At 36.3% G+C, this 21,365-nt stretch overlaps 1 protein-coding gene across 5 annotated transcripts in view; it reads right to left on the bottom strand.

Moving 5' to 3' along the window:
- The window catches only part of CDK14 (cyclin dependent kinase 14), a 678,858-nt gene that overhangs the window by 299,761 nt on the left and 357,732 nt on the right, over positions 1–21,365 (bottom strand). For 4 of the 5 annotated variants that reach the window (XM_037836624.1, XM_037836622.1, XM_037836621.1 and 1 more), the window contains one exon: positions 16,811–16,873. The exons of the other annotated variant lie outside the window; for it this stretch is intronic. In XM_037836624.1, the coding sequence (XP_037692552.1) occupies positions 16,811–16,873 (63 nt within the window). The remainder of the gene's footprint in view (positions 1–16,810; positions 16,874–21,365) is intronic. 5 annotated transcript variants of the gene reach the window in all.

Below are 21,365 nucleotides of genomic sequence, written 5' to 3'. Positions count from 1 at the left end.
CCTACTTATTTTTATCAGTTATTTTTATTATTATCTCTTCCAGTCCTAAACTGATTCCTCTTCCTAGTTTCTTTATCTCAATTAATAAACTTTGTTCAGCCTGTTACCCAAGTTTGAAACAGAAGCATCATCCTTAATTTGGGGTCTTCTCTTATTCTTCTTTCCTCCCCACCCCAACCCCGCCAAGTAACCTTAATCACCAAGTCCTGCTAATTTTACCTGCTCATTATCTCTTCCATCTGTTCCCTCCTTGCTCCTGCTTCCATCACAGACTCCTTCAGTTCTTCCTAGACCCTCCGCACAGCTCACCTGGACAGTAAATCAGCTTTCACAGTGCTCTTCCTGTCTCCTCTTCTTCTCCTCCAGCTTTAACCCCGCAAGACTACATGAAAATTGGATAATATCCTCTCTGATTAAAATGCTTAAGAGGCTCCCTCTAGCAGACAGGATAAAACTAGTAACATTGCCTTCAAGACCACTGAGCTGAGCACTGATTCCAGCTGGGAGCTCCTTCTCTGTTACTCTACATTCCCCACCGCTAACTCATGGCTCCAGCAACCTCACCCACCCCACACCCACAGCATGCTGCTCTTCGTCTCTGTCCCTTTGTTCTTGACCCTCTGCTATCTGAAAAGTCCTCTTTCCCCTTTGCCTCCCAATTCCTCGGGACCTCCCTAACCTCCTTCCCTGACCTCCACTGCCTCTACAGTTTGCATGAGATGCAACTTCTCAATGCTGTGGGGGCAACCTCTGCATATCCTATCACAGCAGGGTACTACTTATCCTACCTCACATAGACTGTGTGCCTTTACCATCTTTATAACTTGGGTATATAGTTGGCAGTCATATAGCAGTAATGTGATTACTGAACTGAATTAGAGACATCTGGATGGCTGCAGAAAAAAGAAATGTCATATAGGAAACCATGCAATGGAATTCTCTGAAAGCTAAGAACAGAAGTGGGTAGATCAAGCAGTCCCAATGGGCCCTCCTTTTAATACCTTTATTAATTAATGAAAATATATAATCCTCATGCTAATTCAGAAGCTATTCAAATAGAATATCACATAAAAGGAGATTAAAAAAATAAATCAGTGGAGAACCTAAGATGGCGGCTAGGTGAGACAGGGCAAAATAACAACTCCGTGAAAAGTACTACATAAAAACCAGAAGGTGACCCAGAATACCGGTTTCAGCAATGCACCAGCTGGACAAGGTCTGCTAGAACCACAGGGGCTGTAAACTTGGTAAAAACAGGAGTCTGCATTCTGAAACGACTGAGTAAGCCAGCTGAAAGACCCGCAGCCACGCTGCAGTGTGGGGAAGCCAGGGGCTGGCATTTGGAGACGGACTGGTTCTTTTTTTTTTTAAAAAAAAAAAAGGGGAAAAACCCAGGAGCGGCTGCATTTGCGACGGTGAAAACTGCGCAGTAGAAGCAAGGCAGAAGCAGTCTGAGCCAGCCTCTCAGTGTCTGGCGTGGATGTTAGCCCACTGCAGATTCCCTCAAGGCCAGGGGAGCGGAGGGGAGAGCCAGAAGGATAAAGAAACTGCGCTGCTTGCAGCTGCTCCCCAGCGGGCTGGAGACACTCCCGCCTGGGGCCATGGCCACAGCCCAGACAAGCGCCAGTTGTCCCTGAGCTGGGAAGGAGGAACTGTGCAAGGAGAGGGGAGGGGTGGAGACACCCCGTTCAGCCATCTCTGCATCAGGCTGAGAGTGCCCCTGCACGGCCCGGCTGCCCAGGGCTTCCCTTGAGGGACGGTGTGCACTTGTGATGTAGCATAGCCTTCCCTCAGCAGAGGTTCTGGAAGGTCACAGTTGAGAAGGGGGGGCCCGCTCGGAAAACCCAGGGGTGCTACATCAGGGCCAGTAGTTTATGGGTCAGCGTCAGAGAGGATCAGGGGTAGAACTGAAATGAAGGCTTAGACTCTTGCAACAGCCTTGAATCTCCAGGAACACCTGGGAGGTTTGACTATTAAAGCTGCCCTGCCTCCCTAGCCACCGGGACACACGCCCCACATTCAGGGCGGACAGCTCCAGCAACACACCCAAATTGAGTTCACCAAATGAACCCCACAAGAATCACTTCCCCACACACCACAAGGACAAAGTTGAGAACTGACTTAAGGGGTATAGGTGGCTCGCAAACGCCATCTGTGTTAGTGAGAGAAAGTGTACGTCACCAACTTGTATTTCTGAAAAATTAGTTTGGTATTTTTTTTTTTTTTACAACTTGAAAGAACCTTATCAAGCAAAGCAAATGCCAAGAGGCCAAAAACAACAGAAAATCTTAATGCATATGATAACACCAGATGATACGGAGAACGCAATCCCAAAGACCCAAATCAAAATATCAGAAGAGACACAGTACGTGGCACAATTAATCAAAGAACTACAATTGAGGAAAGAAAACATGGCAAAGGATTTAAAGGACATCAAGAAGACCATGGAACAGGATATAAGGGACATAAAGAAGACCCTAGAAGAGCATAAAGAAGACATTACAAGAGTAAATTAAAAAATAGAAGATCTTATGGAAATAAAAGAAACTGTTGGCCAAATTAAAAAGACTCTGGATACTCATAATACAAGATTAGAGGAAGTTGAACAATGACTCAGTGTCCTAAAAGTCCATAGAACAGAAAATGAAAGAACAAAAGAAAGAATGGAGAAAAAAATTGAAAAAATCAAAACGGATCTCAGGGATATGATCAATAAAATAAAACGTACAAACTTAAGACTCATTGGTGTCCCAGAAGGGGAAGAGAAGGGTAAAGGTCTAGAAAAAGTATTCAAAGAAATTGTTGGGGAAAACTTCCCAAACCTTCTACACAATATAAATACACAAAGCATAAATGCCCAGCAAACTCCAAATAGAATAAATCCAAATAAACCCACTCTGAGACATATTCTGATCAGACTGTCAACTACTGAAGAGAAGGAGCAAGTTCTGAAAGCAGCAAGAGAAAAGCAATTCACCACATACAAAGGAAACAACATAAGACTAAATTGTGACTACTCAGTGGCCACCATGGAGACAAGAAGGCAGTGGCATGACATATTTAAAATACTGAGAGAGAAAAATTTCCAACCAAGAATACTTTATCCAGCAAAACTCTCCTTCAAATTTGAGGGAGAGCTTAAATTTTTCACAGACAAATGCTGAGAGATTTTGCTAATAAAAGACCTGCCCTACTTCAGATATTAAAGGGAGCCCTACCAACAGAGAAACAAAGAAAGGAGAAAGAGATATAGAGAATTTTAATAGACATATATAGAACCTTACATCCCAAATTACCAAGACACTCATTTTTCTCTAGTGATCATGGATCTTTCTCCAGAATGGACTAATATGCTGGGACAAAAAACAAGCCTCAATAAATTAAAAAAAAAAAAAAATTGCATATACTCAAAGCACATTCTCTGACCACAATGGAATACAAATAGAAGTCAATAATTTGTGAATTGTAACTCCACTATTTACTTCCTACATTATATAAAATACACAAACTCTAATGACAAATCAATGGTTTTGAACTCAATGTAAAATATGTAAGTTTTGACAAGAACTATATAAAGGTGGGGGAATGGAGGAGTATAGGAGCACAGTTTATGTGTCCTAGTGAAGTTAAATTGGTAGCAAAGAAAAACAAGATTGTTATGGATTTAAGAGTTTAATTTTAAGCCCCACAGTAAACACAAAGAAATTATCAGAGAATATGACCATAGAGATGAAAAGCAGAGTATGGGTTAAGAGAAATGGGGGAAGGGGCAATGGGGAGTTAAGAAATGAGTGTAGGGTTGCTGTTTGAGGTGAAGGGAAATTTCTAGTAACGGATGGTGGGAAAGAGATAGCATTACAACATTCTAAATGTGATTAATCCCACTAATGGAAGGCTAGGGAGGGGGTAGAATGGGAAGATTTAGGCTGTACATATGTTTCCACAATTGAGAAAAAAAAAGGACAGTCAAAATAGATGACAATTGAATGCCAAGGATGACCCTGGATGGGATCTGAGGATGGAGGACAGGAGGCTCAAAGGGACACAGTTGAGACATAGGGGGAAAAAAAAAGTAAACACAGAATGTATGCTTTGTATCAATGTTGAATCTCTAGTACTTCTTAACTGCATTTAATGAGATTGCATAAAAGAATGTTCTTGCTCATGGGAATTGTATATGGGAATTACAGTGTTTGTTCAAGGATGGGTGCAACTAGCTCTCATACGTTCAGAAGACAGAGCAATAGATGACTGACGATAGATAGGGAGGAAAAGAAATATCGGTGTGACAGCATGTTAAAGTTGGTGGATTGGGGTATCAGGGGAGGGGGGTCAGGGTATGCTGGAGTTCTGTGTTTGGGGGTTGTATTGTTTTTGCAACTGTTCCTGTAAGTTTGAATTTATTTCAAAATAAAATTAAATTAAAAAAAATAAATCAGTGTCAGAAAAGGATGCAACTACACTTTCCAATTATAATTGTATACATGAAAAACTAAGCCCCAGACATGATAAATACATCCCCTAACATTAAATCATCGCTAAATGATCAATTTTTTGCCCTTTGAAAATGCAGTTAAGTCAAAACAAATTCCTCTAGAATAAATTCATTCAGAATTTATTAAGTGCCAATCATGTGCCAGGTGCTGTGTCATGCAAGAGGGGTGAAGAGATGAATAAGATGTGAGATGTTGTCTCCGGCCTTGAGGATCTCACAGCCTAGTGGGTCCAGCAGACAGAGAAGCAGATCACTGCCACTTGTAAAGAGGTTGTCACTGTATCAAAGCACAAATGGAGCCACAGAGGAGGGAGGATCTAATCCAAACAAAATATTCCGCCATGCTAAGTTAAACAGAATGCCCCATAGACGACTTCTTGGGAATGTCTTCAGAACTCAGAGCCGTGGTGACTTTTTTCCTTCGGATAAGCAGGCAAGTACCTAACTTCCCTATGTAAATTTTTGAGAAAGCCACTTGGTTGACATGTATATCACCACCAACTAAGCTATTCTTGATCTTTTTTCTTCTTCTGTGAAAAAACAGAGGACACTGTAAGAACGATAAGGATCACCAAAGAGAGGGCCATGCACAGGGGAGTAGCAAGAATCAACTTTGTCACTCGTTAATAAAGCTCTGGTAAACATCTATGGAATCTGGAGTGCTGAAAAGAAAAGAGGCTAATGTTAACTGAAGGATTACTCTATGTTAAAGACCATTTTGAGAATTTTTACATATATTATTTAATCCTTCCATCTACAATCCTGTATTTTTCCTTTTCTCTTAAACAAATGAAAAAAAACTAAAGCTCTAAAAGCACAAGGAACTTGCCCACAGTCATCCAGCCATCTCACAGAGCTTGTGAACTTTCTGCTACCCTCATTATTTTAAATGAGTTTGATGCTTAAAAAATACATGCATGAATAAAATTATATACCCAACATAATCAAATTGCTTTATTATTAAATGAACTCAAGTCTGTAAAAGCCTGAATTAGCATATTATGTAATCAGCATATTAGTCCTGATTTTCTAGTTTGGTATTTAAAATCCTCTCAGAAGTAAGTAAATGGCAGAAGACAGCTTCATGTACTAAAGTCGATAAATTGACGTATTTGAAACTCTCGTCCTGTTTTTCTACTGTAATAGGCATAACATCTTCCTAAGAATCCCTCATAACCTCAGGATATTCTAGTAAACATTTACAATAAGAGATTCCTCCAAATGCTTCAGTGTGATCAGTAAAGATTTACATTCTAGTTTGAATATACTGACCTTTTGCAATAAAAATTGCAATGGGAAAATGCCTTAAATAGCAATAGAATGATGAATAGGGACAGCAGCAGATCTATCTATAGCCCAGATGTCTTCTCATCCCCATCAGTAAGTATCTTATATGCTCTGTGCCATGGCATATACTTCTTGGGAATATCCCTTAATACTTCATCTACTCTCTTCTGAAACTTTTGACTTTAAATGGGTAAAAAACATCAACACAGGGCCTTTTACCAAAACTTTTAAAGTAAGTTGGTGATAAGCACATATGATTGGACTCAATATGTTGTATTTAATGGTCAGAAGAATTACTGGCACTTATAGTAAGCAACAAATTTTATACCCCCTCGAAGTTTTAAATATGATTGGATGCTGTTTGAATGTCTAGAGTCATTAGGCTGCATGACTGATCTGAAACCCATGCATTATGTAATATGTGTGGTTCCACTTAATATGAGACCAAGCACAGTTAACGTCTTGCAGAAATACAAGGCATACAAGAAATAAAAGGTCAAGTTCCTTAAAATACTTGGGTCTCTTAGGGCTTATGGGAGGATGATGAGAATTGTTAGCAATGGGCCCCATCTTTATGGCACACCACCAATTCTTATAAAGACAATTGGTTGAACTATTTTTCTGCCACGTGGGAATCACGCTTAACATTTCTATACCATAGGTTTCTCATCCTGAAAGTGACTGGTTAAATCTTAGACACCTCTAATAGCTATTCAAGTTGCAAAATTACTTAAGTCCATAATTTTATGAATAACAAAAATGGAAAGGACATTACAAATCAAACAATCATAATAACTGCCACTGATTGAAAGCTTACCATGATAGACGCTGTGCTAAGTGCACATACTAAGTGTTAATAGCACTCCACCAGGTGGTTATTATTATCTCTGTATCAGAATTAAGAAATAAAGGCTCAGAGAAATTGAGTGAATTGTCCAAAGGGTCATATAATAAGTAAGGGTCAATACTGATATTTTAACCCATGTTTGTCTGTACTGACCCAATGTGTTCCTACAATAAAAGTATGCTTACTATTTGATTAAAGCAGCCACACATTGTCTGAACCCAAAACTAGAAAATGTGATGCTGGCAGATAAACCAAAGTAGTACACAGAAATAAACATTTCAAATATTATTTTCCATGTTTAACACTGTATCATTTGAAAACCCATTGGCTGCACAATTATTAAATTAACCATATATCCAACTTTCTAGAAATGAAAAATAATTAGAAACTTTGAGACCCCAAAATATGTAATGAGTGTCAAAATATTTTATAACATGTCATCAGATTAAACATGTAATATTAGGTCTATTTCAATTTTTGAAAGCCACAGAATGATTCATCATGATTCATTCTATTTAATTGAGCTTTGAAATATTTTATGCAAACAGCAAATCATAATTTGTAATAAAACCTATAAAATACGTACCCGAATAGTTTCTTTTTTACAATGCATCATTTCAATTGTATGCATTGAGTTTTTTAAAAGAATATGGAGAAGGTTATACAGAGATATAAAGGAGACAGAAATAAACCCCTGGATATCGAAAAAAAAAATGGTATAATTCACGTGTCATTTAAATGTACTACCAGGATGTACTACACAAACATTCAGGTAATAGAGGAAACTCTTCTTCCTCCAAGTACTTCATGTAGGTTCAGTCCTTGGAAACCCTGAATAGCAGATCAAGCCTGTCTTGCCACTTTTCTGTCCTATTTGCGTTTTCCTATTCAACTTTTTTATTCTTTGCTCCACTTCTTCACAGTCCAGAGATAATTAATGTCTCATTATTTCTCCTTAATGTAACAACAGTTCAATTTGCATCCCAAGTAAGAAACTGAAACACCAATATGCTATTCCTAAAGACAACTTTCTAGAGAGGAACAAACTAAAAAAATTCCAGGTACTTGAGCAAGCTCTTGGGGAAATAACTACACAGTTTCTGTGATCCTTTCTGCGATTCTCGGGCTGAACAAGTAAATCAGGCTCCCATTCTGCTTCTGCCACATTATAATTGTAGTGACCAAACAAGCGGTTGTCTCAGACACAGAGGCTCCCACAAGTGCGCAGGAAGACTGAGGCCATAGGATCTAGAGCTGGGAAACTAAGGAGCCAAATGAGGTCTGTAAAATAGATTTGTGAAAGGTTTGTGAAAAGAAGATCTAAGTTTCCAAAAGTATCAGGGTTTGTATGTATGATGAAGAAAGTGAGGGAGGGCAGAGGGCAAGAATCTTCCTTTTGATAAAGTTGGTCATCAGCTTAAAACAGAATTGGAAATACTCCCTAGGAATCCTTAAAGACAAGATGGTCAAACTTCAGCTGCTGGATTTAATAGTTAACCCAACATAATTTTCTGAAAAAATCTCTAACAATTGTTCCAAGGAATTCAAATAACATAATCTTAAGCACCTGTCATTGTCAAGTTTCTGCCTGTCAATATAAATAAATTACACTGACCTGACTAAATATATGCTTTTTAGAACTAGAAGGAGATAGCATGAAATACAAATGGCAACCTGAGAGTCAGCACGTCCTTTCTATTCAACTTCATTTGTGTACGTATACCATTCTACCCGAATTGTAGGGCCATTCTTTATTACACACACTGAAAAGAAATAAATATTCAGAGTTTAAAATGGTGTTATTACCTAAGGTAACTCCTTGGGCTCTAAATCAATACCAGCTATCTTAATATCAATTGAAGTTGCTGATGTAACTTTAAAAAAATAGATATGGACTGAAAAATTGACAAAGGTGATGAAATCTTGAGTCTTAAGAGTCTTGGGAATGCTCATATATGTAAGCTATACCAAAAGGAAAAATAAATTTCAAACAGAACATAATATTTAAAGAAGTTTAAATCTGGATCCATATGATCAACAAACCTCTCTCTGTATCCTCTCAAAGAGGTCTCAGGTAATACAAAATTTATACATTATTCAGAAAATACCAATGCATTGGGATTGGTTGTCACAGGAAAACTGTAAGCTGTACCTGCCCAAGACAATCAGAAAAATCCCTGGTCGTGTGTGTGCACTCTGTTACTGACCTGATTGCCTTCTGGGGCCACACATCTATCTTGGAAAACATACAAATAAAAGGGTTATGTGCAGGGTACCTCGGTAAAAGGCAAGGTTATAGCTTGAAGCTTAAAGCTCTGGGAGGGAGGTGTGTGTATTACCCCTCTTGCCACTGTAAGTCTCCAAGCTGGGTACTTCTATCTAAAAATAAAAGCAGAATGTACCTTACTTCCAAGAATTTTCCAGATTTCATCATTCTTAGGAGTGATTTATTTTCAATCTGGGTTTTAAAGGTCTCTAGGAAAGACTATGCTGTTTAATTAGCTGGCCTTGATTTTTTGTCTGATCAAAATTGTTATGAGCAAATCAGCAGATGACACTGATGATGCAAAAGACATTCTCTAAACAACTAAAACTCAACCCCATGTCTTAACCAGTCAGTCCCCTACATGTACCACCCCTGAATGTCCAACCCAATAGGATTGGACACACCAAATTTCATTCTTTGAATTTTAATCTTTCACTTTCTAGATATGGAAGATAATTTTGATATAACAAAAATAGGATGAAAAGGTTCAGAAGAAACCTGGACAGGCATTGAGACTGGGTGTCACATTTTTAAAACACTCTTTAATATCTTCATGAAATAATGCTATTACCCAAAATGCAGAATGAGGAAAGGCTTTATAATATTCACAGTAAAGCCAAGTAAGAAATCATTACTAGCTAAATGAGAGCTCTAATGTGGAAAAGAAGAAAATCAGGTGTCATCTAATTTTCTATCTCAACTTAAGAAAGTCTCATTTAGAAATCAATTATCGGTGCCATCTGTATAAGGCAATCTTAATTTGGCACGACATTATTCTGTCTGTTACACACCTGCTTGTTCTCTGGACTATGAATGAAAAATAGCAACTTCAACCATAATAAACTGCGTATCTTTTTAATTAGTATATCTATTGCAAGGGGAAGTAAAAATCAACTTTATGCCAATAGGACTTTAGATATCTCAGAGAATAAGGCAGAGAGTTAAATTTGCTTTGGTCATTTTCAGTTATTCCAAAACAGTTCTGTAAAAAATGGTCAATGTGTATTGAACATCTAGAAAAGTCATTAAGATAACATGGAAATGGAAATACATTACAAAATGACACAGGACGATTCAATCTCATCATGGTAATAAGATTCAGACATCTACATTTCTGGATATCTCAGCTGGAGACAGCATCAATTAATCTTTTTTTAAATGAGCCTTAATTTTCTATCATGCATATCAATTTTTAAAGAACACATGAAAAACTGAATGAAGGAGATTTCCACTGTGATGGTAATCTTAAAAAATTCAATAGTCAATTTGTAAGTCACTAAGAATTATAAATTCAAGAACTAATACAAGTTTTGCATCTAACTTAACTATAACTAAAACCCAATACAATTCATAGAGAACAGTTTGGGAAGGGAGGAAAAACTCGCCCTTCACCCTCCTACCACAAAGAATACTAACCCGTCTCCTACATATCAATTATCATGTTGTAGAAATAAGTCGCTATATTATCATAAATATTTATAACAAGGCTAATGTCCTCAGGCTTTCGATTCAGGTTTTAAATTGCCCTCTAAGTAATTAACTGCTAAAATTATCCATTTGTCAAAAATTTATATTATTCTTAGAAAGAAATCATTAGTTAATAATAGTGAATATTTATTATAGAATGCCATAGTGATACTAGACAGCTTCTGTAGGTTTGAAATAGAAATTTAGTTAACACTGCCATTTTTTTTTTCTTAGAGGAGTCTATTTCACTGCTTAGCAGGAATATACATCAAGAAAGATAAAACTTTAACAGATGTTTTGCTGTGAATTACTACAAAATTACCTTAGACTATTCCATGTTTTACAATGAAATCGGGCCATGTGCTGTTTCAGTTGTTCTTTTTTCCTTCATTCTTCAAGGATACATCTGTAAAGCTTGAAATTCTACCTGATTTGTACTAAGGAAAAATCTAGTCAATTCAACATGTACATTTTTTAGAACCAAAGGGAAATCTTTTAATTTTTAAATATATTGCCATGCTGCAAAGTGATGAAACTAGAAGTCAAAATTGTCAAAATGTAGAAACAAAAGCATTTGATCTGTATTGGAATAGCTAGAAGTAAATACCTGAAACTACCAAACTCCAACCCAGCAGTCTGGACTCCTGAAGACAATTATATAATAATGTAGATTACAAGAGGTGACAGTGTGATTGTGAAGACCTTGTGGATCACACCCCCTTTATCTAGTGTATGGATGAGCTGAGGAATGGGGATAAAAACTAAAGGACAAATGGGGTGGGATGGGGGGATGATTTGGGTGTTCTTTTTTCACTTTTATTTTTTATTCTTGTTCTGGTTCTTTCTGATGTAAGGAAAATGTTCAGAAATAGATTGTGGTGATGAACGCATAACTATGTTATCATACTGTGGACAGTGGATTGTATATCATGGATGATTGTATGGTGTGTGAATGTATTTCAATAAAACTGAATTTAATAAAAAAAAAAGCATTTGATCACTGTGCTTTTCCTCTGTTCATCATAATAAATATTCGTATTTATTACACTCTGATCATTTAATGATCTGTAAAGTATTTAGTCAAATACAGAGTTTCAGTTATTTAAAGGATATACTCCTTTAAAGATAACAGCTTATCTCACCCAATTTTCACATTTCTTTAAATTTACAGAGAACCGTTATAGTGTCTTATTTCAGCTCACTGGTTTTGTTTAATTAAATCTAGCATAGCATTATTGGTTTCTGTTAAATTAGTATATATTATTTTGATGTTCTTCACTTTGCATTCATAGATTTAAGTGACAATAAATATCACCACATGAAACAAATGTTAATACAGCAGACAGAAATACTCATGGGACATCTGTCACTACATCACAGTCAGTCTTCTTTGAATATAATTTCACCTGCAGTGCAGATCCTAAATGTAACCCTGGAGGGAGTGTATTGTCTCTAAGCAGACAAACAGTGAGGAAGAGGCACTGCATAATTAGGAGAGTGGCCTCCCATGGAAACCAAGATGATAATGAGGGCCTTCTGCTTCCCTGCAATTCAGATGCAAAAACACGTGGCAGTAACAAGCTGCATTCTGTCTTTTCTTTCCATACCCTCAGAGAAGGTGTAACTATTATCTTCAATATGAAAATGATAATAAACCTATGTGACTGAGTGCATATAAAGTCACAAATAAGCAAGCTAATTATGGTAATTTTATGTCTTAATCAAGCAGTGTAGGGAAAAGAACATTGGACAAAAAGTCAAAAGCTCTTTGACATGTTCCCCACTCTCAATGACCCTGACCTTTTTTATATATATATGAAATGTGGGGTTGGAATATTCCATTGCTTCAGGGTACTGGTCCTGGAATGTGCATGGCTACATCAGAATCACTTCAAGAGGTTGCTTTTTAATAAGATCAATATTCAGTGTTTATATTATATTCTGTAAATGTTGTCTACGGCTAAGCCATGAACTTCACTATGAATCTCTTTTTTCCCCTGCATAACATTTTGTTTCGCCTACTGTTAATAATCTACTTTTTATTTTATTTGGTTTTCCTTTCTTTCTATCACTATTTCAACACCACACTTTCCTCCCATCTTGTAAATCTGCTCACACACATTAAGTAGTCTGTCTATCAAATTCATCTTCTTGAGGAAATCTCTCCTGGCACCTTCTGATCTGCTGCAATCTGAACTGGTTGCTTGCTCTCCTGGCCTGCCGTTATTCTAGGATCCTGCTTCACCACTATCCTGGGGATTTCCTTCGCCTCTCTCCAGTAGTTGTGTCAGTTACCCAGTTTCTTTTGTTTTCTTTTCCTTGGCTTATTGCCTGAGTTTTGGTGGAGTATATCTTCTAGTAGCTTCCTGAGAAAGGATGCAAAGTCGGCAAAATTATTAACACCTTGCACATGTGAAAATGACTTATTTTACCCTTACACTTCATTGATAGTTTGTCTTAGTATACAATTCTAGGTTATAAATTATTTTATGTCAGAATTTTCAAGTCATTGCCCTGCTGCCTTCTCACTTCTAGCGCTGGTATTGAAGTCTACTTCCATTGTATTTCTTGATCTTTTACCTATTTTCTTTTTGTAAAAATCTTTCTTTGAATCCAGTGTTCTGAGATCCACAAGAACATTTTGTCAGTTTATTTTCAGTCATTGTTCTAAGCATTTAATTGACTCAATCTGGAAACGCATGTCCTTAGATCTGGAAAATCATAGCTTAATGATTACTACATTAAAGAGTCCCTTCTCTCTATTTTCTCCTTTAATTTTTTTGATGCTTTCCTATTTTTCATCTTTGTCTTATTTGCTCTACCTTCTGGGACATTTCTTCTACTTTATCTTCAATCATTTTTTTATTGTGTTGTTTTAAATTTGACATATTTTTAGTTTCCAAGAACTGCTTTTTGTTCACTAAACTCTGCTTTTTCAAAATAACAGTCTGTTCTTGACTGGTGGATGCAGTATTTTCTTTTACCTCTCTGAGAATATTAATAACCATAGTTTGGGTTTTTATGTGGTTTTTTTTTTGAAGGTTTCTTCTGTACCTTTTCTTATCTAATCAATGCAAGCAATTTTGCTTCTTTTCAGTTCCTTATTTGTTAACTGAGTCTTCACTGTGGTTGCCCAGACCTTTATGTTTGTTCCCTTGGACTGATCAGATTCTCCAGAAGCCTCTTCCTGTCTTCTTCCTAGAGTTGTCGGCCTGATGCCTGTGTTCTGTAGGGCCGAGGGCCACACCATGTCTCTCACCCACTCACAACCCCCGTCCCCCTTCCTCTGTTCCTCTGGAATGACATGAGGCAGAGGTAGCAGCACAGCAGAAAGCAGTCTGGGCACAGAGGGCCCTTCAAGTCCACCTGCATCCCACAGCATGCACTGGAAGCAGGCAGGCCAGAGTGTGGCAGCCGGATGGCAGGGGTCCACAAGCCCTTTGGGCTGGGAAGAACAGTGAGACGTGAGAGGACAGGCCCTCCTGGGACCTGGGATGATGCAGGTCATTGGAGGCGCCCTGGGCTCTCTGCCTGGGTCAGATGCCCATCTTTTCCTATTTAAAAAGGTTCTAAATTTTTATTCTTATTCTGGGAGGTGAGACAAGAGAACATATGCAAAATAAGGCTTCTCAGGTGACTGGCGTGGAGTCAAGTTTGAAGGTCTCTTACATGATTAGTGAGTCTGTCCAGTACACATTGGCAAATCCTCAAGAACCAAAGATTTCACTAGCAATAGGGAAAGATATATCGATATATTAATATATTTTGATGCCTTTTCAGAAAGATATGAGAAGAGGTAAATCACATCATGTTCCCTTAGAGGCAAAAATGTAGCAATGCATGGATCTGTCCTGACCATGTTAAACAACTTCCAAGTGGGAATATCACCAGCTCTAGATGATTAATTCCTGGGCTCACTGTGGGTGCCACATCTAATTCCTGTGACATTATTTCTAGATTGACTGCACATCTCATTCATCTTCAAGTTTCTCAACATGTCCTAGGAGGTATCAACTCTTACAATAACAGAAACTAAGTATTTGAAATATAATGAGCAGTCATGGGTTGAAAGAAAAGAATGTGAATCTTGGATAAGAATTCTAAAAAAAATAGACCCACAATTTCAAGGAGTGCAGCCTACTTACTGGAAAAAAACAGCAACCTAGAGATCAATCTCACCATGACCATCAGAAAATAAGAATAAATAAAAATGTAATGGGAGTAGAGCTTGCAGTAAAAATGATACAATAATCACCTATGACACTGGCCTGATGGAAGAGAGCACACACATGCTTCGTGGAATAAGTTTTCTTTGTTTCGCCAACAAAATTTTCACCTACAATTTCCCATACCTAATGACACACAGAGGGTTGGTAATAAAAACAAGGAAGTTAAAAAATCATCCACGGCTCTTTGGGAAGGTTCAGTCGGCTCTTTTATCTAGCACTAAATCTGACAGCTGAGAAGTCAAGGTTGGCTCAGAGTAACTGCTGATTTACACTGAAGTCAGCAGGCCCCTCAGCAGCCCAGAGCCACAAGTCTCAAGCAAGAAACAGGAATAAGGATGCCAAGTGTCCAGTGTGTTTTAAGCCCAGTGGGCTCTCTGAAGAGAACATCTGAATATATAATTTTAAGACAATTTGCCCAAGAGTTTTTTCACAGAAAAGAAAAGAACAAAATTATGTTCGTGTTATGTAAATGCTTAGAAAGTGGACTTGAACGTGGGTAAGATTAACAAAACAAGCTTCCTCATCTCTTGAAATTTCTTCCCCAATCTATTGTAAAACTATTTATTTCAATGGATATGTATTTTTCAGAAGAATGAATTGCCAAAAAATTTTAAAGGAACCTGTCAAACAAAACCATCACCACCAAGAAAAAGGGGATATGAAAAATCAATAAAGACTGTCAGTACCATTAGATTTAATTATTTATTTATAAATCAATGTTTTCATACCCATTCCCCGCCACCCCCCCCCAGCCCTCCTCATTCTTGAGCTTAAGGGGGGAAAAAATCAATGTTTTCTCAGAGATCCTGCATGTTCTACAAATAATTTTTTTTTAATATTGACTATCAAAAATAAAGAAACCCATCACTATGCCCTAAATATTAAAAAGCACCTACAACTCACTAAGAAAATGAAAATTAACCTGATGAAAAAATGGACAGTATATAAGAAGAGGCAACCCATAAAAGTAAAATGACAAAGGATCAAGAAACATGTGAAAAGCAGCTAAATGTAACTAGTAATAAAGAAAACACTAATTGAAAAGATTCTATTTTTACTCATCAGAATGGCAAAAATTAAAATGATTGGATACAATCAATGCTAGTGAGAGTAGAGGAAAACAATACTCTCAAATATAATTCATTAAAATTAAAATCACACCTCTTCCTCACTGAAGCAATCCTATTGATTAGCGATCCAAGAAGAAATAAAGAAGAGTATAAAGCTTTCGTATAATATTTACTCTAGAATCACTCAGAATAGCAACATTCTGGAAATAGTCAAAGAAAGGCCCATGAAAAACTTATGATTTATTCATACTATGGAATAATATGTGGTTATTAGAAAGACTGAGCTATACAGTCAGGTATAGAAAGAAGTGAGGAAAAAAAAAAGTTATAAAAGAAACACACAAAACACCATAGTGCATATATACTTGTAAGGCAAAGGAAAAAGTATGAAAAACAATCATCCTCTGTTGTAAAGAAATGGCATTGATAACAAGTAGGAAGAAACAGAGGCTAATAATTTCACTTCAAATACATCTGTAATAATTGCTTTTCTGGATTATAAAATGTACTCATTTGAATTACTAAATGTAAGCACATCATTAAGCTAACTCCCCTAACATATGCCAAGAAAGAATCTCCTGCTTTAAGTTTGAAATCTGGGAACAATTTCCCATGATGGTTGCTAGGTCAGATCTTAGAAAAAGTTAGTTCTTTTGACACACATTAATCAAACTTCTAGTAAAAGAAATGAAAGAGTGTGGCTGGCAGTAATACCATTTTTATCTATTTGTACAAGTGAAAAAGTAGGCACTGGAGATCCACAATGACACTGTTTTGGAACTCATAATAATGCTTTATAAAAAACCAATTTGGTATTTAAGTATAGGGTTCCATAATAGAGCTACCCAAAATTTCCCTCACTGGAAACAGTATTAAAATATATTCCAATGGATCTCACTCAATATGGGCACAATTTTTCTCTATGAAGAATAGGATAAGACCTAAAAAACATCCCAATGAAAATAATGTTTAGTGTTAAAATATGGTTTCCAGCCACTAAACTGAAGCAATGGCTAGATTCACTACAATATTACTTCTCTTTATACAAGAATTCTTTTTTTTTTAATTTATGGTAGAGAAGTTATACATCAGCTCCAAAAATGCACATGAAGAATGCTAACTCTAGCTTAAAAAAAGATCTTTTCCTACCTTCACATTGTGTGGATGCAGCCCCCCAGGGTGTTTATCCATGTACTGACATAAATCAGTGTGCTAGAAGAAAAAAGGAAAAATGTATTAACATCCCTCTGGCTATAACACAACAAATCAATATTTTTCTCCTTTAAAGTCACCATTACCTTCTGAACAAAGCAAATATGAAACAAGTATGTGGATTTTTTAGTGTACACAGTTGCATGCTACCCTCAACTCTCATTTTGAACCACAACTGAATCATTATCTTTACCTGTAGGCTGTTATTTATGTGACACACATCTGCATATTAGAAAGCATACATGTCCATAATTTGTTAAGTGTCTAATATATTCTTCATTGAATCTATATCTCTAGCCTTAACTAAAAAAATAACAGACCAATTACAATGTCACTTAGTTTGTGTTTTCCAAGTGCAAATTGAGGTTATGATTACCTATTTTATATGAGGTGAAAAAACTACAAATGGATCATACTAGTAAAATTAATCTTCAGGCTTATTTAAATTTTTAATATCTACATTCACAATGATTTTCAGTTTTCCAGAATTCCTGAATATATTTGAGCAAATATACCTTATAAATAGAAATACTTCTAGAATTATAAATAAGACAAATACATCCAGATGTAAGTTAAAAGGGATATCCCTAGAAAACATCTTATGCTGTTACTCTTTTCAGTGACAAGCTTAATTTGCCTACAATTGCATATTTTCTTTTTATGCTTTTTCTGTTTACATTAAGAACTATGTTGAATTTTCAAGAAAGCATGTAGAGTTGCTATTCAAATTCTTCCTTTCATATTGGAGAATACTGAAAAATTCATAACATTGAAACATTTCATCATTTGACAAAATTCATTGAACATGGTAAGCATTTGTGACATGTTATAGGGCTTGAGTTATTGAGGAATTTCAAGTTTATAATACATTCAATAACCTGGCTGTAGCCAACGTGACAGATTTGTTTACTGAGTTTTTATTCCATGCCAAGTGGTAACTGCTGAGGATACAAAGAATTTAGCATGCATTCACCTAATCATCATGTATGTCTTGAGCCCTTATGTTCCAGGCTCTAGACTAGTCACTAAGCACACAGAATTGAATGAAAGAGATGCAATGGAAAACGGGCATGCCGGTAATTACAGTACAGTATGTTGTGTGTTATTTTAAGGACAATACTGTGCAATGTTCAAGGGCATAACGCAGTCTAGAGGTTTGAGAAAGGCCTCTGAGAGAAGTTACCTCTACATAAAGCACGAACAAGGAAGCAAGAAATTAGCCAATCAAGGGAGAAAGTGAGAGAAAAGGGACAGAAGAAATGCTCTTAGATACAATCTGAGACAAAATTGCCTTTACATGGGTCACACTCGTGTGTTTAGCTTCTAAATCAAAGACAATGCTTTCCATGGCATCACTTTCAATGAATTCTGGGTCCTTAGTGACTAGTGTAGTGACTGGAACATAATAAGGGCTCAAGAAATACAAACAAACAAAAAGGAACCAGGCATAACAGTATAAATATTAAACATAACAGAATTCAAGGAAAAACTATGAATCATTTATGCACCTAACAACATGCTGATCAATATAAAGCAAAACTGACAGAAATAAAAGAGACTGAAAAGTTAACAAAATCTTGAAGGGCTTAGCTTACATTTTCAGAAATCAACAGACAAAACTGACAAAAAAAAAAAAGAAAACCACAAACAAACAGTAAAGTTTTAAATAATATGAATAACACAATTAATTAGCATGTTTATTTTTAAACACAGATGGCATATTCACAAAAATTGAAAATGTATTAGATGCAGAGAAAACCTCAACAATTTCCAGAAAGCAAAAGTCATACTACAACATTTCCCCACAACTGAAAAAAATTAACAACAAAGAATATTATATTTCACCAACTTTAAGACGCACCATTATTTTCATCTCTGACATTAAAATATGTCTTATATTGGCTATTTATCCAGGCATTAGTTAGAATATAGTTGCCATTGTCTGTACTAAAGCAAACTTGTCTGTCACTCTGCTGGCAAACTTAAGGACCATTGAGGAAATATGTAAAGATGAACCCTAATTGACATCTGGAAACCATTCATTGAAATTTTCAGGTAAGATTTTTAAAAAGTGCCAGAATTAAAAATCTACAGGTTTCAATAAGTATATAATAGAAAGTTCCACAGAAGAAAGCACCCGATCATAGTTTAATTGGAAGCATTTTTTTTCTTTCTTATTAGTACATAAAATAATGTTTCTTCCAAGCAATGGTGACTTGAGTACACTGGAAGCTGTAGGAAAAATGAGAGAGACAGAAAAAAGGAAGAGGGAGGGAAAGAAAAAGAGAGGAAGGAAGAATAAAAATCTATATTCTTGGAAATTAAAAAAATATATATATTCTAAAAGTCTTCAAATATTTTTTAAATCATATAGAAATGGATGACACTACATTTCAAAGCAATGAAAACTGGTGAGAACAATCAAATGAATGGCTGAAAATAAATTTGAAACACCAATAAACTTAAGCTAAGAAGACCACACAAGAAGACCAAAAGAAAGTAGAGGGATTAATTCAGTTAAGGAATAAATTAATTAAATAGAAAAATTAGAAAACAAAAGTCTTTATTAAATAAAACAAGAAGTTCACTTCTTTTAAAAGTCCAATAAAATACGCATCTATGGCAAGTATGACTTTTTTAAAAAGTGAAGGGTTTAGCCAAGGTGTAATAAACATTAAGAATGAGAGGAAAATGACATTACTAAAAATGTGCATATTAAAAAATACATGAGAGCAATAAATTTCATATCTAGATAAAATTTGTGTTTTTCTAAATAAGTTTTATGTACTTCATTTATTTATGTATTTATGTATTTCATTCTTGAACTGATATTTATGTATTTCATTCTAGAACTGATAGGGATAGAACTGTGCCTTAAAAATGGACATGGTTTTAATGGAAAATTCTCCAAATGTTTAAGTAACAGATATAAATTACTCCATAGCACAGAAAGCAAGAGAAAACTCTCACCCCGTCTTTAAAAATACAATGTCAAACCAGACAAAGACAAGTGAGACTGGGACTGAAGGAGGGAAAAAAATTTCTTAAGATTATAGATGCATAAATTCTAAAAGTAATAATAGTAGGTACTAGAATTCAATATTGTATTAAAAGACTAATATGTCAAGACCAAACAAGGTTAATCCTAGGAAAGAAGAAATAGTTCAACATAAGAAAATCTATTAATTTGATCCTCTAAATATTAATAAAGAAGTGGAATGATGATGGGTATGGAGAACTTTTATGGTATTTATGTATTTGACATATATGTAATAAAGGTTGATTATGTATAAACATAACAAAGTCCACAGCCTCATGAAGCTATGTTCTGTAGATTTTATATATTTGTCAATTATTTTAATCTTTTCCAATACTAAAGTATTCAAGCTTTTGTTAAAATAAAAAAAAATTATGAGTAAATAACGTTATCAAGAGGGAGAGAAATTCCTGATCTTCAAGCAACATATGAAGTCTTTCTGGGTATATGTCCAATGACATTAACATAATGTACTGCAGGCAAGAGTTCTTCTCCAGAAATGAAATCTTGGAAAAGTTAATAAAGTTTTTCCAAAGCTTTTACAATTTAAAAATACATATTTTCTTTAGATACATGGTATTTTAGTTGAAAACCATAAAAATGGAAGACATACTTTCCATATACAAGCACATTCATCCCATCACAATATCCCAAAGGCCTTGAATCATTTCAGAAACAATGTTTAGTACAAAATCTCATCAAAATTGGTTATAAGTGTGGTCCGTCCTGGGGCAAAATAAATTCCCCCTCAGTCTGTGGACACATGAAACCTAGAGAGCAAGTTATCTGCTTCTAATCTACAAAGGAGGAACAGGCATAGGATAAACATTCCCATTCCCATAGGGAGAAATTGGAAGGAAAACGGGTCATGGGTCCCAAACAGCTACAAAACCCTACAGGCATACTCCATTAGATTTCAAGGTCTGAGAGGCATCAACAGAATGAGTTTGTCTTCCAGGCATGATGAAGCAGCAGCCCAACCTTTTCCAAGTGCTTATGCAGCAGCCATGCTCTCCCCAGATGCTGGGGTGAAGGTTCCAATGTCTTCACACATTGGGGTGATGGCCAGGCTCCTGGCTCCAGCCTCGTCCAGCACTGGGTGGTAGCGGACTCTCCACAATCCCCCAGGCATCTGTGAACACTGGGGTGGTAACATTTCCTGAACAACAGGGTGGAAGGCCTGCCCTCTCTAAGCTCCAGGGCATACTCCCCCTTTCCACATACATAGGCGAGCCTGCTCTCTTGTCCTAAGAAAATGTCTTCAGTCCAGATCTCAGCTTCTATGGTTCTGCCTTTGAAGAAAGTTTTTCTTCAATCTGTCATTTTTCTGCCCATTTTAGTCCAAGCTGGCAGTGTTTCCATTCATACAGATCTCCCCCAAACGTGTTGGTTTCACACGTAGTACGCAAGAGTCCAAATCATCAAACAGTAGACCTTTCTACAAACCCTTTCTGG

The sequence above is a fragment of the Choloepus didactylus genome, chromosome 5 (assembly GCF_015220235.1).
Source record: "Choloepus didactylus isolate mChoDid1 chromosome 5, mChoDid1.pri, whole genome shotgun sequence".
Taxonomy (NCBI): domain Eukaryota; kingdom Metazoa; phylum Chordata; class Mammalia; order Pilosa; family Megalonychidae; genus Choloepus; species Choloepus didactylus.
This window is presented reverse-complemented; position numbering and strand designations above follow the sequence as displayed.